We start from the raw sequence: 17,758 nt of genomic DNA on the forward strand, positions 1-17,758 counted from the left end.
ACACTTATCACAATTTCCCAAGTATCTGACTATAGGGAATTTGTAAAGGATAAAGGGTTTTTCAGATTACAAAAAATACACAACACAGCATGCACACACACACACACACACACACACACACACACACACACACACACACACACACGAACACATGACCTTATCTCCTCTTTGTGGGTTTCCTGTTTTACAATAGTAACCCCAGTGGATTGTAATTTTGGAAACAAAGCTTTCAAGAAACTAATGGATTTCTCATTGTGAGCACTATGGCCCCTACCTCTCTGCCTTACAGCGAAATCTGAAAGCATATTGATGGCATTTGTCTTTGCATTTCATATGAAATAATTACCCCCAACACTTGACAATTTTTACTCCTCTCCTGGGAGAACCAGTGTCTGCCCATTAAAGAAAACAAAAGAGAGCATTCTTTTCCACCCACCTTCTTTGGCTATTTCGGAAGCTTTTATTAGAATTTTGATGGCCTGTTTGTATTCTTTGTTTTCCAGCATTCTGTCAGCGAGCAGTCTGTAGGTCCTCAGGAGACTCTCACAGGCCAGCAGGTTGAGATAGTGACCCGTCTCGTCCTTCCATATCCGGCCCTGTGTCAATTCATGGAACGCTTCATAATGCTGGGCAGCTTCCAGAAGATCACCTGAAGAATAAAAAGCCATTCATAAACGTAAAGCACTGGCCAGAAACTTGTTCTAAAAAATGAGTTAGCATTGACTAACACATGGGGAGACATGCAGTGGGGTCCCTGTGTCGGCTTTGCTCTTAAAGGGAAGGGAACTCAGTGCGAAAGGGGTCGGAGGTGAAAAGGACCCACTTCTAACGGGACCTCAGATTCAGCAATGATTCTGGTTCGACACCTTCAAGAGGGCTGGACCTCAGCAAGTAGAATCGACTGCTCTTGAGCACATTTAGAGAGTGTGAAGGCCCATCCACTACCGTTCAGCCTCCTTACATTGGCTGGTGTCCCCAGAACAGCACGTGTCCCCCCCATTCAAACCCTAAGCGGTCTGCTGGAGTGGGATTCCCACGGTTCCATTTTACAGATGAGATCGTGGAGGCTCAGCTTAACACTGTGTGCTTTTAGTGAGTGGTAGAGGGGAAGATTTTTTTTTCCAGAGCTTGAGCTTGCCACCACTGTGCTCATTATTATCTGGAGATGGTGAGTGCCTCACTTTTAGGGAGCATTTAGACACCATGAGAAAGAATGTGCTGGCACAGTGGATTCTTGGAGCCTGAAGGAGGTGCTGACATACATAGTCTGCCCGGTTCCCCGGTGATCAGAACCATCATCCATTGCTTATGGATCAGTTGCTCCCAATGTCTCTTCTCAAACACCAAACTCTAAAATTAGCCTCAAACCATTTCGTTCCTTAAAATAGGAGACAATGTATTTCTGGGGGGAACAGTTGGCAGTTCCATGTTGCTGTCTGGATGTTACACATTAATTTCCTCTGGAAAGAGTCCTATGTAACCTTGGAATGTAAGCAGTCTTTGACAGCATTAGAGTAACACCCCTTGTCTTAACCGGACAGACTCCTACCTAGGCATTTCAACTGAAACAATTAAAAGTGAGTGAAGGTTTCAAGCAGACAGTTTATCCTTATTTCATTTTCATTCCTTTTTGTTTGCGTGTTCAGGCTTAGGCGAATGACTGCCCCCTCTGTGCCTTATTTTACTGTTCAGTGAGATTAATCACAGCATATTCAGTGTATTATGTAGTTAGTGTAAAATAAGCGTAGGGAGTGTTATCCGTTGGCATAGTAATAACATTTCTACCGTAACCAACAGCCAATTGCAACATAGTCACTACATTTATACTGTGATCCAGCTTATCCTGCAAAATATAAGTATTACTCTTTCTAACAGTAATACCATGACAGCTTAAATTAACCTTTGCAGTTCATATTAGGATCAATACGTTTGCACAAGTTGTTTCATTGGTTAGTGTAGGCAGGAACGGTACTGCCTGGCTAGGTAATCTGTCCCCATTCGTTAAAATGACTTTGTGACTGTGGCCGCTATTAATGAATACACCCCAGCAAAGGGAAGCTGGCACGAGAGGATCTGGATTGTAAGTAGGAGACTATCTTAGGCTGCTGGCAAGACAGGGTCTCAAAAAAATACATAAAAAATAAGAGTCACCTTTTCAAAGAATGGTTAACAAAGTGGAAAGTCGCTGGCAAACAGTGGTAGAAGAACGCAGTGAAGTCATGGTCAGTATGAGTTCTTACCGTCTGTGCTCGGATGGGGAGTAAAGACAGACACTTTACCAGAAGGCAAGGGGTCCTGCAGAGCTGTTAGGAACTTACCTCACAGCCTTGGAAGAGAGGAGGGAGCCCAGCCGCACAATGACTTCACTGAGGAACATCTCGTTTATAGGTGTTTACAGTAAGTGAAAATGTCAGCAAACAGCTGTAAAGCACTCCCTCTGGGAGGAAGAGCTGTGGGTGGAACGCGGTTTTGTGTTTGATTTTCCTTTTCTTGCTTTTTCCCCCCTTTTCTGATTACTGACATTTTTGAGAATCTCTAATATCAAAACATGCTTATTTTGTAATAAGAAATACAGAACAGAAAGTCATTTAAAAATAATGCCCAGTCTCTCCTTGCTTTGCTACAGGTGCAGACAGGGGACGCTCACTGCTCCAACCTGTCTTTTTGCAGCCGATTGTTTTCTGTACCTCCTGCCAAGACCAACGCAGCTTTTCATCAGTGTCCTGTAGCGCCTCACACCAGAAACACCTTCCGCAAATACCCATGGCCCTCATTTTTTGGCATTCCAAAAGAGCACTGCCATGTCTGTGTGTTATGTTTCCTCTGTCAACTATATTTCTGCCCGCAAAGTATAGCTTCGTAACTCTGGGGCCGTGTGCACAAAAGCTCCTTTCTCTTCCCTGGTATTCATCTAGTCATAAAGTAGAGATACATTTTTCTTTTGGGTCACGTGAATAGGGAATAATGGATACAGAAAACTGAGAAAATCAGGGAGTTCCAGGGGGAAAAAACCCCTATAAAATAGATAACTCTCTAATTACTTTGAATTAGATGATAATTCAAAGGCATAATGGCCCAAAATAATAAGTGAGAGGTGATATCCTTGTCCAAATCTGGGGGTAGAAGTTGAAGTCAGGGAGAGACGGAGGAAACGGAGGTGAACCTGATGATGGGGATGCTGGGAAAGGGCAGAGACAGGACCTCCATGTCCCTGGGAGGCAGACGGCGCTCTTTGCTGCCCAGTCCTCAGGGATGTTGGGTTTTCTGGCAGATTCAGATGTGTGAGGAGGAATAAAGCCTGCAAGGCTCTTGGGACACTGGTCACTATGAAAGGCTGTCTTTGAGGAATCAGAAGTAGCCTTACTACATGGATTTTGGTTTTCCTAGAGTGTTGAGGTTAGTATCACTGGGCTGCCTAAAATATTGTCACCCAACTCAAGATGTCCCCACAACTATTAACAAAAAAGACATATCGCCACACCATGTCCTTCTGGCTCTTCCTGAATACTCTGAAATCTAATCAGCTTCATCGAAGTCCTTTGTTTTCTCTTCAACCGTGTGGGAACACCTCAGTGACACCTGGGGGTCCTTGTGTGTCCCAGGTGTTGTGGCTTCAGGCCCACCCTTTGCTCCTTGGCCCCTGACCAGGCTGGTCCCTGAGGCTGTGTTCAGCTCTGCTTCCCACAGAAGTGCTTGTCCAGGAAGAGCGCCTCCTAATCCTTCTCAAATGTGAGGTTTCATTTCTTAAATCACTTCATGGAAGTAAATGAGACAATAAGGCTTTGATTCAGATGACCACAAGTGCACAGATGACACGGCCACTGTGTCTAGAGGCTGGTCAGGACTCAAAAGCACGTACTGCCATACAGCCTAATACCTGACTTAAAATATTAAAAGATAGACTCTTTTCATAGCATATGTGATTTAAATGCAGTTAAAGTAGCAAGACTTACAACGGTGTGATTTCTTCTCAATCTATCTCCAACAGCAACAAGACCTTAGTGATTATTTTACGTTATGAGTAAGTGTTCTGTTGCTCATTGCATAGTTATCTATTGAAACATAATGCGTATTGCTTGTATCTGAAAACGTTCAGATTAATGAAATGTTGGAAAAGGCCATAAATAGAAATCATTTTGACAAAGTTAAGCATAAATGCCAGTGAAGCTAATGAGTTGCTGTATTAGTTACTTTTCTGTTCCTGGGATAGCACATCATGGATAGAGGCAATTTCAAGAAGAAAGGGTTTGTTTGGGCTTACGGCTCCAAAGGACAAGAGTCCACGGTGCTGGAGCGGAGGCGGCAGATGGCGGATGGTGGTGGCTGGAGAGTGCACATCTTGAGTCTCAAGCACGAAACAGAGAGAACACACTAGAAATAGCTCATCCTGCAGTGACACACTTGCTTCCACAACTCCAAATAGTACCATTAACTGGGGGCCAAGTGTTTAGATGCCCCAAACTCTGAGGGGTCTCATTGAAGCCACAATAGTTAGATATTCAAGTCTGGCTCATAACATTCTTTATAACATCCTTGAAGTGTTTATATATAATCTATCTTTCATTCCCAAATAAAACTTAACACATCAGGGCCTGGTGAGATCTTTCTAGGTCCCACTAACAGTCTCTTAGAAGAGTAAGAGGGGTTGCTTGACACAAGTATCTGAGCCCAGTCAGACTCTGATATTATCAACTGTGGACATTGTTTTCCACTGAGGAACAGGAACAGAGGGAGGAGAAATGACTAAGCCAGGTACTACAAAAAAAAATAAAACTTAGTAGGAACTTCATATCCGGTTAAAGTCTCTGAGGGTAGGGGAATTTTGATCACGTGGCAGCAGAGTCATTAGCAAATCATCAGCACTGTAACCAGTCAGTGAGAGATACACTAAGTACTGCTGAGCTGAAAGCCTGGGGTGCATGCCTCCCCAATCAAGCGGAAATGGGCCATGCCACTTCCTGTGAGTCAAGGAGGAAAATGGGGGCCCAAATATCCCACTGGGGGGGGATGGAGGTGGCCCTCCATATACTACCAGTGGTCAGCTTCTTTCAAAACCATGAAATAGCATTGCAAAAGCACATCTCAGGTGAACTGAGTGAACAACGGGGTGGGACAGGAATATCCAGGTATAGACAGAGGTGGTCCAAGCCTCTGTGTTTATTTCGTTTTGCTTTAAACAATTATATGGCAGCTACATAAGCAGTAAAGACTTTAGCATGTGTTTACAGTTTTGTTCTCCTAAAATAAACATACTTTAAGGGTGTTTCATTGTATCCAAGGCCTAGCAGAACCGGGAACACAAACAAAAGCCAGAGGACACTGCCGTAAGCTGCAAAATGCTTGGTAGGATGTTAAGACGAACACAATGTGGAGAAAATACAATTTTATATATTTAGATATTACCCAAATTGTGGCTTCCTGTTTCTGCACACCATCTCTGAAGGTTTATAGATATTTGTTGTCTCACAGCAGATGTCTAGAACAAATATTAAGCAAAGGGAAATGTATATGATCTCTTCCATTTTAGTTTTTTTTTTAAAGTAGGAAGATTGACTAGATATTAACACAAATGGGTTTAAATGTGAGGCTGCCATAAAGGCAGGAACATAAATGTAATTCTCCCAGCCGCTATTTTGATGCACATTTTTGATTCCATGAATATTTTATGAAATGGCCCAAACTAAAGCCATATAACATTCCTGCATTACTGATGCTTGCGCCCGTAAGCTACGAACATTAGAGGCATGATTGAATGCATTAAAATGAACTCATTCAGCAGTGCATTGATTACTTGAAGGGGGAGGGAAACACGAAAAAGGAAGAAGGAGAAAGGAGGAAAGAAAAAGAAGTTGTTCCACTTTGGGAGAATAGCACATGCTAAGGGGTCTGAAAGACAGCGAGAAGGCAAGTCCGAACACAGTAACATTTCGTAAAATGTAACTCATGCCGGCCCTGACATTAATTAGGCAAGGTGTTAATTATGTCCAAAGATGGCTGTGGCATTGTTCAAGTAATTTAAAATGTCACCATCCGTAAGATGCAGAGACCTGGCCTGCTTCAGATCCATACATCAGCAGGTCTGAGAGTAACTAATTATTTCTTTTTTCTATCAAGCTGTACATTTGCCAGTAAAAACAACACTGCAGAAACAATTGCATGAAAATAATTTGACAGCTCCGCAAGGCCCATTTCCTCAGCAGTGTGAGTGTACGTCGGAAGCATATTTAATTCTAAATTGTGCACGTTTGCTGAAGACTTTAGGGAAATATTCCACTTTAGTTTAAAACAACAACCTAAGGAACAATAAAGCTTTATGTATATTACGTTGCGTTTTAATCTGGAACGACTGGCCATCTTTGGCATAAATTACTATCCTGTGCAATGTAGACACAGAATGTGCTAGAAGCAATATTGAGTGGTAGCAAAAGGAGAAAAATGTTACTGCCCTGGTGTAAAAACAAAAGACATTGCTTTCCATTTTGGCTTAACTGCAGAAGCAATTTACATCATCTTTCCATATCTACATTCAATTATCATCATTATAAGGGCACTGCCCGTGCTGACAGAGCTGAGGTTCCCCAGCCTGCCAATGGGAAAAGCGCATTTCCACCATTTATCTCCTGTGTGTGTGGGGGGGGAGGTTGCTGTAAACTCTCATCCATGGTACCCCATGGCAGAACGGAGTGCCAGGAGACAAAGGCTTGCATCCATAACTCAATAACATCCTTAATAAATAGGGCAGGAAATGCACCTGCAACTTCCAAGGAGCTCCTGCGAGGTGCACAGAAGAAACTTAGAGAGTGGTTTCTTTTCAGCACCGATTTCAGGTGGGCTGCAGCACTACCCACTAGTTGAGGACTGATGCTCAGTAAAGGAGACAGTGAGATGGGTTTCGTGTGTGTGTGTGTGTGTGTGTGTGTGTGTGTGTGTGTGTTATGTGTGTGTGTGTTTGTGTATGTGTGTCTCTCTCTGTGTGTGTCTGTAGGTCTCTGTGTGTATTGTATATGTGTGTGTGCCTGTCTCTGTCTGTGTGTCTGTGTATTTGTGTGTGTATGCCTGTACGTGTATTCATGTGTGTCTGTGTGTGTGTGAGAGAGACTGAGGTAGGGGGAGACTCACAAAGGCCTTTATTATTATGATGGCAGAACTGGATGAGAGTAAAGCCTGCCTGGATCTTCAGTGCCCCTGGAGGAAGCTCTATCAACAGTTGCTGTTCTTATACTTAGGTGGCCCAGCTGTAGTCAGTGAACAAATGCAGCTGCTAAATGCCAACAGTTGGTGTCTGAGTTTGGGGACTTTGGGTCACATGTTATATGTGAAGTGCTTCTGTCGTCCTCTGAGGCTTACTAACTGTTGGCTTGGGGCAGGAGCCCCCTTGGGATCTGTTCCAGTCACAGGGTTGATCTCTTGGTGGATTCACCATATGATAAGCATTATTTGGAAGTGGGGTCTATTGGAGGAATTAGGTCCCCGGGTCACTGGAAAGATCCATCTTGCTCTTGGCCCTCATTGCCTTTGTCTATGCTCCCTGGCCTTCCTGAAGTGAGCTGCTCTGCGCTTCTTCGTCCTCACTAGCATGAGGTCCAACCTAACCTCAGGCCCAAAGCTGAGAAACTTCTGCAGCCGTGACCTGAGACGAAGCGTTATCCCTTCGAACGGTTTGTCACAGCTGTAAGAAGATGGACGAATACATTTTTTTTGTTCTTAAAAGTGCATAATCTGAGGAAATCAAATTTTCTCAAAAGGTTAAAAAATATAAAAAATGTAAAATACTGGGGTTCAACCCTTAGTACACAAAACCCTGATGTGGTTCACAGCTGTAATCTAGCCCTTGGGAGGCAGAAGTAGTTCAGGAGTTCAAGACCAACCTTAGCTTCATAGTGAGTTTGAGACTAGCCTGGACTACATGAGACTCCATCTCAAAAAACCATAAATTTATACACATGAAATTAATGTTTTGCATTAGCAAACCTTGTAGGATTTCAAATTTTCTTCATGCAACGTATTATTTTGTATTCATGTTTTTACCGCATTTAAAAATCTCTGTTACAATTTTAAGTCCTTTAACAAGAACCCCTAGGAATTTAGCCCAGTGATTTGTGCACACTGGGCTAGCACTGTACCAGTGACTGAGCTCCATGCTCAAGCACGCAAACATTCTGAGTTAGAAGCGTTGCTAGGCGTGCAAGTCAGCAGACGATGGTCCCGTACTGACTTTAGCACTAGCACTATCGCATGGCCTTTAGTAGTGTCGCTCTTAACTGCAATCCGTGCTGCTCAGGACGTTAAGTAAGTTGCACGCAGCCTGCTTTCAGCATGTTTATCTGGGCAAAGAGAAAGATGGATCGGCCAGACTCATATTCAACCCATCGGTGAGGAGAGAGGGCAAGAGGGTGAGCCATCTCTCCACCACATCTGCGTCCCTGTGGATAACGAACAAGGTGTGAGGTGCACTGCAAAGGGAGGACCAACTCACCAGCTGAAAATGCTCTATTTAGGCGAGCCCAGAGGAGGTAAACCACACAGCAATTGTCAGCCACAGTAGTGATTCTCGAGACTTGCTCTCTTTTCCTTCCCTTCCCTCTCCTCTCTCTGTCCCTAGCTCCTCGTTTGACCCTGAGGCATTTGCATCCACATGTCAACACCTTAGAGCTGCACTGACGGTCTTCCTGATCGGCCTGCTTGCTGCTCACCGGCGGGCGAGGCCCGTGTGGAAGACGTGCCTCATCCCTGATTTCAGGTTTGCACTTCAGGATCAGGATATAGTCAGCCCCTCTTCAGATGCCTGCTGAGCTCTGCTCTGAACCAGCCCGCCTCAGTTTAGCTTCTCGGTTTAGCCGCAGCTGTTGCTGAGGAGATGATGTCAGCCCCAAGCTGACACCTGCTCTTCCTGGAAGCTCAATAACTTTTGGTACAAAGTTGTTCATGTCTTAATTAATTAATCTATTATTACTTTTCCTCTTCCCCTTTCTCTCTTTCCCCTCTTCCCTTCCCTCTTCCCGCCTCTCCTGCTCCCCTGCCTTCCCTTCCCTCTTTTTCTTTCTTTGATATGGAACACAGTCCCTTGTCCCACTGAACATCCGTCAAAGACAGTAACTGGAAAGCGTTTGGGCTCCTCCGCAGACACAGCTTGGGGCAGTGCTCTCCAGCTGCAGAGGAAACACTGGCCCAGAGCAGTTATCCACTGTACAGGCAGCTGCAGGCTGGGTGCAGCCAGCCAAGGTCTCCTTACAAAGCTTTCAAACTGAGACCCCTGCTGCCGAGGCAGCACCTCGGAACCGGGCGGGGCTTCCTCTCTGTTCTACTCGTTAAGCAGTAAATAATTAAAACACCCTGGAAAAAAAAAGGCAGGTAAAATACAAGCCGCAATGTCAGTAACACAGACATGAAAGAGAAAGAGGGATAAAATGAATTTTAAAAAAAAGCAATGAAATAATTCATTTGAAGCTTTAATAAAGTTTCACTTGCAGTCTTGTTTAAAGATATATCAGACTTCAGGGATGTAACCTAATTACATTTTTATTCTAAGTTCCATTCAAAGATCTCGGACTTTGATTCTTTAACACAGATCAAACATGGTATAATTTTCTCTTGACTATCAATTCTTAAAGAGAATCTCTTCATTAAATACTGTAAGGCCCTATGTGTGTGTACACAGACAGATGAATGGTAAACTGACACGGCCCAGAAAGGGGACAATTAGTCTGATTAGAAGCAGCTGTGTGCATCCGTTTGGTTTCTTTAGAAAAGTTTGAGTGATTGATGGAAGTGAGAAGTGCCTCAGTTTCCACAGTATCTGCTCAGGTGGATCTTGGAAAAGAGCAGGAATTACACGCCCGGTTGATTCCTGGAGTTTCTGGCAGAAATGAAGCTGACAGTCTTTGAGCCTGGCAATGTCACAGCCATCCCCGGGAGGGCCTCAGACAATCCCGCTGTTGGACCCCAGCTCCGGGTCTCTGGTAGTTTGGGGTCCCCAGGGCTTCTCTCAGATGCTTGTCTGCATGGCGCTGTGCCTTGTCACACCTTCTCACTAGGAAACAGAGGCTCTTCTGGGACGACTTTCCTCGAGACGATATTTAGGATGCACTTTCAAATGCGGTTTAGAAGCAGATGCGTGGCTTTCCTTATTGATGTATGTATTTGGTTGCACCCAGGGCTGCATGCATGCCCTGCAAGCACTCAGACCACTGAACTACCTCTCAGGTCCTGGGTTTATTGTTTTTAGCTATAAAGAAGAAAGGGAAGGTCTCCAGGAACCGCCTCAGCCGCGCTACAGGTGTGGCTAGGACTCAGCTACACTGGCAGAAAAACCGACAAGGAAAACCTAGGCGGAGCTTTACAAGGTGCTCTGGGAGTTGTCTTTTTCCTTTGCTTTACCTCGTCTGTCAGATACTTACAGTGCCCACAGATACATTTATGTTTTCAAAAATAACACTTTGGTAAAAAGTAAAATAAAATAAAATAATTTTAAAAAGGCCTTTGCCACTTTAAGTGCTGTCTTATAACATCTTGTGTGGAAGGGAGGCGTCACTATAACTAAATTTAAAATTGATGGCAGTTTAGATGGAGAATAAAGTCTGTCAAAGCTGCATAATACTCCTAACATCCTTGTCAACAATCTATTACCACAAAATAACCAAGCTGCTTGTTCTCACCACTGTTGGCACATGAATAAAATACACAGGACTTAGAAAATGTAACCTTCTCGTTAGGGTGACCAGTTCATGCAAGTTTACCGGTGACCTGCTTGATTTTAACCTCAAAAGCCTTGAGTCCTGGGGACTGCTTGTGCTCTGGGCAAACCTAGATGGTGACAACCACCCTATCTGTGACCTACGAGACAAAGGAGCTTTGAACACAGGGCTCAACAAAACAGAAAATCAGCTTGTAGAAAAACACATGAGTGTAAAAACATCAGCAGAACCGAATCTCTTGGGGGCAAATCTTACCATCTGGCTAACAATGACACCGCCCATCACTCCAAATCTCCTTACTTTGCTCAAGTCCCACTCCGTTCTTTCTGGGCATATTCATTTTTTTTTTACACAGTTGTAAAGGATGACTGTAGTTTTCTCCTGGTCCTCATTATTTTATAAAGGTTACTCTCCACGCCACGTGCTTTCACAACAGCATTGCGAAAGCCTGTCTACTGGCATATTACACTCCAAAACCATTTCACTTCCACCACCAATATACACAAGCCATACTTCGAGGAATCGCCACTGCCTTTCTTTTTTTCCTTCTTTAATTTAAAAAAGTGCTAAGTAGCACAGTTAGACAGTTCTATGATAAAGAGTGCTTACTGCTCTCAAGACCCAAGTTTGGTTCCTAGCATCCACTTGGGGTGGCTGACAACCACCTCTAACTCCAGCTCCAGGGATCCAATGCCGACTTCCCCCTCCATGTGTACCTTCACACACACACACACACACACACACACACACACACACACACACACACACACACCCCACCTCTAACTCCCTAACTCCAGCTCCAGGGATCTAATGCCGACTTCCCCTTCCATGTGTACCTTCACACATACACCACACACGCGTGTGCGTGGGGACACAGACATGTAATAGACAATAATGAATCTTTAAAATATCACTTGCACCAAGTCTCAAAGCTGCTCTGCCTCTCTAAGGGCCAATGCTGGCCACCCTCACAACTCCAGTATGCACTAATGACATTTTCATTACTTTACAAGACTTTTAAAGTCATATCTGTTTTGGGTCTGGGTTAGATTTTTGTCACTGTGACAAAAGAGCTGAGGAAGTCAACTTAGAAAACGAAAGGCTGTTTTAGCTCTGAGTGTCAGTTGGTTCTTTGCTTTGGGTTCTGTGGCAATGATAGAACATTGGGGAAAGTGTCCATCTATGGTCAGCACATTCCTTGCTCTGGGTTCTGTGGACATGACAGAACATCAAGGCAAAGGGGCCTCTTGCAGTACAGCTGCTCACCTCATAGCACAGGAAGTAGAGATACAGAGAGGTACAACACTCCTGAGCAACATAAGTTCCTCCACTAGGCCCATATCCTGAAGGTTCCACCATGTCCCGGTAGCACCACAGGCTGGTAACCGAGCCCGGAGCACTTGCGTGGGGCTTAGTGCTCAGCCTGTGGCGCCTGTGCTTGTGATTACAATGGCGGGTGGGGTCTTTGTCCAGTTCTGATGGGACGTTGTGGCTGCCTGAACTCAATTTAGAAAGAGGGGGTTTGGACGCAAAGAAAGCCACGTAGAGAGGGGAGATGATGTAAAGATAGAGCACAGAATACTAACCCAGGCATGCCCGGGGCTGCCGGAGGCTGGGGAGGGCCTGTAACAGGTCCCCTGGTTTTGGACTCCAAGCTTCTAAAACCCCCGAGCTCTCGCGTTTCTGCAGTTTAGCCCACCTAGTTAGCAGAACGTTGCTACGGAGGCCCCAGGAAACCAATACAACACAGTGACAAGGATTTTTTTTTAAGTAACAAAAGATATTACTTCAGGGAAAACCAATATGTCAAGAATCCATTCAGTGTATATGAAGAATGTGACGCTCATTTTAGACATGCCATAGAATACAGCTATATGGGTAGTGATCAATTGAAGAGTATCAAAAACAACACAAACTGACTTTCTGAAACTCTTTAGTGTCTCATATAAATAACCCCTTCCTAGCATTTGGCTTTTTATTTTATTACATATTCTGTTATAAATGTAATTTTATTTTTATTCTTTAGCATTTGAAGTGAAGTTGATTATCATGGTATTCAGTTCTTAAAGAAAAAAAAAAAGGTAAAAATATAACCAAAGATGTCACATCACAATTGATAGAAATTTCATTGTAATTCCTTATTTGTCACGGGATAACATTTGCCAGTTTATTAGAAAAACAGCCTTAATAACTAAAAGACATGCAAAGGATATATCAGCTTTTAGTGTGGTATTTTATTTTCTCTTTCATTTTATTAAAAATTAATAGCGATGTAAGCGCTGTTGAGAGGATTTAAAACCCCTCAGATATACCAGGTCTCAACTGGGGCGGTCTCTAGAGAAGGGCATTGAGGCCAAATGACGGGGCGTCACTTGGCAGGGTGTTCCCTTTTGCAGTGTTAGAACTGGTTGCTGTGTGCGTGTGTCTGTGTGTGCTGTTTTTCAGCGAGAGCAAAGCTAGCCAGTTGAAAACTCCCGGAGACGCTATAAAAAGGAGAGAATGCATTCAGAGATAACCGCAGAGACTGAAGAGCTATCGGAGGTCCAACCCAAATCATGAAATAGGAAAGCCAGAGGCTGAGCTGCCAGAAGCAAGAATTCCATGCGTAAACTGAACGGTCACCACACAGCGGAGAAAGACTGACTTAGGGAGGACTTAAATATCGGCTAAAAATTTGAAATAAAAACAACGGTTTGAGGGCCTGGCGAGATGGTTCCGCAAGTCCAGGCCCTTGCCACTAATCCTGTTGACCTGAGCTCAGACCCTGGAACCCACAGGAAGAAAGAACCAACTCTTGTTACTGTGCTGTGCTCTGACCTCCACACACATGCTGTGGAGTGGACCTCTACACATGTGCTGTGGTGTGGGCCTCCATATACATAGTGTGGCATGGACTTCCATACTGCGGTGTGGGTCTCCACACACATGCAATGGTGTGGGCCTCTACACACATGCTGTGGTGTGGGCCTCCACACACATGCTGTGGTGTGGGCCTCTACATACTTGCTGTGGTGTGGGCCTCCACACACTTGCTGTGGTGTGGGCCTCTACATACTTGCTGTGGTGTGGGCCTCCACACACTTGCTGTGGTGTGGGCCTCTACATACTTGCTGTGGCATGGGTATATTCACGCGAACACACAAGCGGCCATTTAAAAACATGAGTGAAAACCTGAAAATCCATACATAGAGGTAGAAGTTGGTGATAGTTACAGACATTGAGTGAATGAACGCCTGGATTCTATTCTTTCGTGGCGTCAAACTAAAAAGTGAAGCACCACCACACACGCCTGTAATCCCAGCACTCAGGAGGCAGAGGCAGGATGATCTCTGTGAGTTCAAGGCTAACCGGGTCTACGAAGCTAATCCAGGGCAGCCAAGGCTACACAGAGAAACCTGTCTCGAAAAACTAAAACAAAACAAAACAAACAAAAAAAGTGAAGCAGTTGTTTGTTTTGATAGAAGTTTGTTTGTTTGTTTGTTTTGAGAGGGTTTCTCTGTGTAGCCTTGGCTGTCCTGGACTCACTCTGTAGACCAGGCTGGCTTTGAACTCACAGTGATCTGCCTGCCTCTGCCTCCCGAGTGCTGGGATTAAAGGCGTGTGCCACCACGCCCAGCTTGATAGAAATTTTAAACTGAGCAATACATTAAGATTCTCCCTTGACACCCCACTTACTACTCATTAACTCTGGAAAGAAGGTAAGTTATACATCACCAGTGTGTGCACTGACTTCCTTGTCTCTAAAATGGGGGCTTGGAGCACACCGTCTCTGTTCTTAACTCATTTTCTGATTTCTGTGGATACGGAAAGACCTGCTACTAAAAAGTCCATAATAAAGTGCGATCTTCTTTACTTATGGGGGTAAGAAAAGCATTTTTATGAGACATGGGGATGAAGTTTCATATTAGCTTCTTTGTGCTTTTCTTATCTTTGACAGTTTAAGATTTATTTTTAAAATTCTCATTGATGTGCATGTGTCTCTGTGGATATCTGCCATTTGTGTCCAGGTGTCAGCGGAGGCCACAAGAGAGCACAAACACATCTCTAGCCACACCCTTATTGCTTCAGTCCCACAAATCATTTGTTTTAATATCATGCCATCAAAGTTTTTGAATGATTTATTTTTTAAAATATATAATGCTGAGGCCGCAGAGACGCCTCAGAGGCTAAGAGTGCATAGTTCTCATCTGAAGGACCCGACTGTTGTTCCCAGCACGCATCTCACCTCACCAATGCCTGTGACCCCAGCTCCAGGGTGCTCCACACAGCTTGCTTCATTGGGCATAGACATTCACGGTGCGAATAAACTCACACACAGACATTCACACACAGACATATACACACAGACATACACACACAGACATACACACATAGACATTCACACACAGACAACCACACACAGACATTCACACACAGATATTTACACTCAGACAATTACACACAGACATTCACACACAGACATTTACACACAGTCATTCACACACAGACATTCACACACAAACATTTACACTCAGACATTCCCACACAGACATTCCCACACAGACATTCACACACAGACATTCCCACACAGACATTCACACAAAGACATTCACACACAGACATTCACACACAGACATTCACACACATTCACACACATTCACACACAGACATTCCCACACAGACATTCCCACACAGACATTCCCACACAGACATTCACACAAGACATTCACACACAGACATTCACACAAAGACATTCATACACAGACATTCACACACAGACATTCACACACAGACATTCACACACATTCACACACAGACATTCACACACATTCACACACAGACATTTACACACAGACATTCACACACAGACATTCACACACAGACATTCACACACAGACATTCACACACATTCACACACAGACATTTACACACAGACATTCACACACAGACATTCACACACAGACATTCACACACAGACATTCACACACATTCACACACAGACATTTACACACAGACATTCCCAAACAGACATTCACACAAAGACATTCACACACAGACATTCACACACAGACATTCACACACATTCACACTCAGACATTCACACACAGACATTCACACACAATCACGCACAGACATTCACACACATTCACACTCAGACATTCACACACAGACATTCACACACATTTACACACAGACATTCACACACATTCACACTCAGACATACACATACATACAAATTTAAACAAACTTAAAAAATAGCATTGTCCTTTCCTTGTTTATTATTTGGTTAAATTCAATGCTTTTTCTTTCAATTATTCTCTTAGTTCTGGTTCCTATTTAGTGGCTTTTCTCACCAATTTGTAAATGTCCTTTACCTAAGAATATTAACTCATAGGTTATGCTTGTTGAAAATACTTTTCTACTTTTGCTTAATGCATTTAAATAGGGCCTTTAAAGAGCAATTTAAAAAATTACACATCAAATCTCTCAATCTTCTTTTGGATACACAGAATTCTACTCCTTCCTCTAGTCTCGTGGGTGAAAGAGATCTTCTCTCTCCACTTCTAGAAAGGTGTAGAATGACAGATCTGGTTGGTGAGATTCTGAGGCCTTGTCCACTCTTGATCCATCTGTAGGAGGTGTGACCTCTGACCTCAGTGCAGTGCAGGGCTGGCTTTGAATGGGACAGCTGAGTGGGCCATCTGCAAGGACTAGGGGGTCACGTTAATTCCGGGGGTGCTGGAGTGGCGGCTTAAGTCAAGAGCACTCACTGGTCTTGTGTAGGACCCAGCACCCACATGGTGCCTCACAGCCATCTTAACTCTGGGCCCACGAGAGCTGATGCACTTTGCTAGACTCCACGGACACCAGGCGTTCATGCGGTACATGAAGGCAAACATACATGTATATAAAATAAATCTTTTTTTGAAAGTTAAAAAGACCAGCAACACGAGATGACAGAGCAGTTGCCGTGGTGAAACCCTGCTCTTCAAGCAGTCTTAGTAAGTACGCTCTCTCCCTTCCATTTTCTTCTGAATCCATCTCAAGAGGATGGTCACCTTTCAATAAAGGCTTTCCGCATCTTTTGCCTTGCTTGTTTTGGGTTTCAAGTTTCTCTCATGGAAGACAATAAATATGTAATCATATATCCTACCTGTTCTTTATAGTTCGTTTAAAAATGCTTCCCATGGAATTTAGTTTTAAAATAAGGATGCGCATGTGTCAAGGGTCACATCTAACGACTTGGGTTCCTTTTGCCTGTGATAACTCAGGACAAACTGATTTTTTTTGGTGTGTGTGTGCACATGTGTGTCTGTGCGTGTGTGCGTTATTTGCACGATTGTGTAGGCATATGTGTGCATGTAGAGGTCAGTGAGTTGAGTGAATTGGTTGATGCTTCAATCACTCTCCATGTTATTTTTTGGCAGAGCCTCTCGCTAAACTTGAAGCTCATCAATTCAGCTGTGCTGGCTGGCCTGTGCACCCCAGATATCCACCTGTCACTGGGATGCTGGGATGCTGGGATTACACATTCATGTAACCCAGCTTCTTCTGCATGGGCGCTGGGGATCTGAACTCGGGTTCTCATGCCCCTATTGCAGGCACTTGGCCCGCTGAGCCAGTCTCACAGCCCCACTTTAGCTGGTCTTAACACAGTTGCAGGCAACGAACCTTTCAAATCTACTTGTGATTCGGCTTGGGGCGGGGGTCCTGAGGCTCCGCCCCATCTGCTTGGAGGAGAGGTCCTGAGGCTCCGCCCCTATCCGAGGCACTCCTGGCAGTTGGTTGCTGCAGTTTCTCTGCGGGTGTGGGTGTGTTCGATTGCCTCAGCCCCATGCACATACAGGCAACACTAAATAGACAGAGAGGGTTATTTAAAGAGGAAGGGAAAGCCATGAAGTTGGGAGGGCGACACTTTGGGGTCATCTGGGTGGGTTAGGGGGTTGGATATGATCGAATTGTACATGTATAGAATTCTCAAACTAGATTCAAACAATTCAGTTCATTTTAATAACATTCAAAGGTTTTCCTTTTTGTTTTATTTGCTAGACTAAATACAGGGCTAGAAAAAACAAGGAAAAGCA

The 17,758-nt window shown here is 44.1% G+C and overlaps 1 protein-coding gene across 3 annotated transcripts in view; it reads right to left on the bottom strand.

Moving 5' to 3' along the window:
- Positions 1-17,758, bottom strand: part of TTC29 (tetratricopeptide repeat domain 29) — a 191,586-nt gene that overhangs the window by 123,727 nt on the left and 50,101 nt on the right. For all 3 annotated transcript variants that reach the window (XM_084757523.1, XM_084757524.1, XM_084757525.1), the window contains exon 6: positions 437-649. In XM_084757523.1, the coding sequence (XP_084613649.1) occupies positions 437-649 (213 nt within the window). The remainder of the gene's footprint in view (positions 1-436; positions 650-17,758) is intronic.

This window comes from Acomys minous, assembly GCF_964271855.1.
Source record: "Acomys minous genome assembly, chromosome: 14".
Taxonomy (NCBI): Eukaryota; Metazoa; Chordata; class Mammalia; order Rodentia; family Muridae; genus Acomys; species Acomys minous.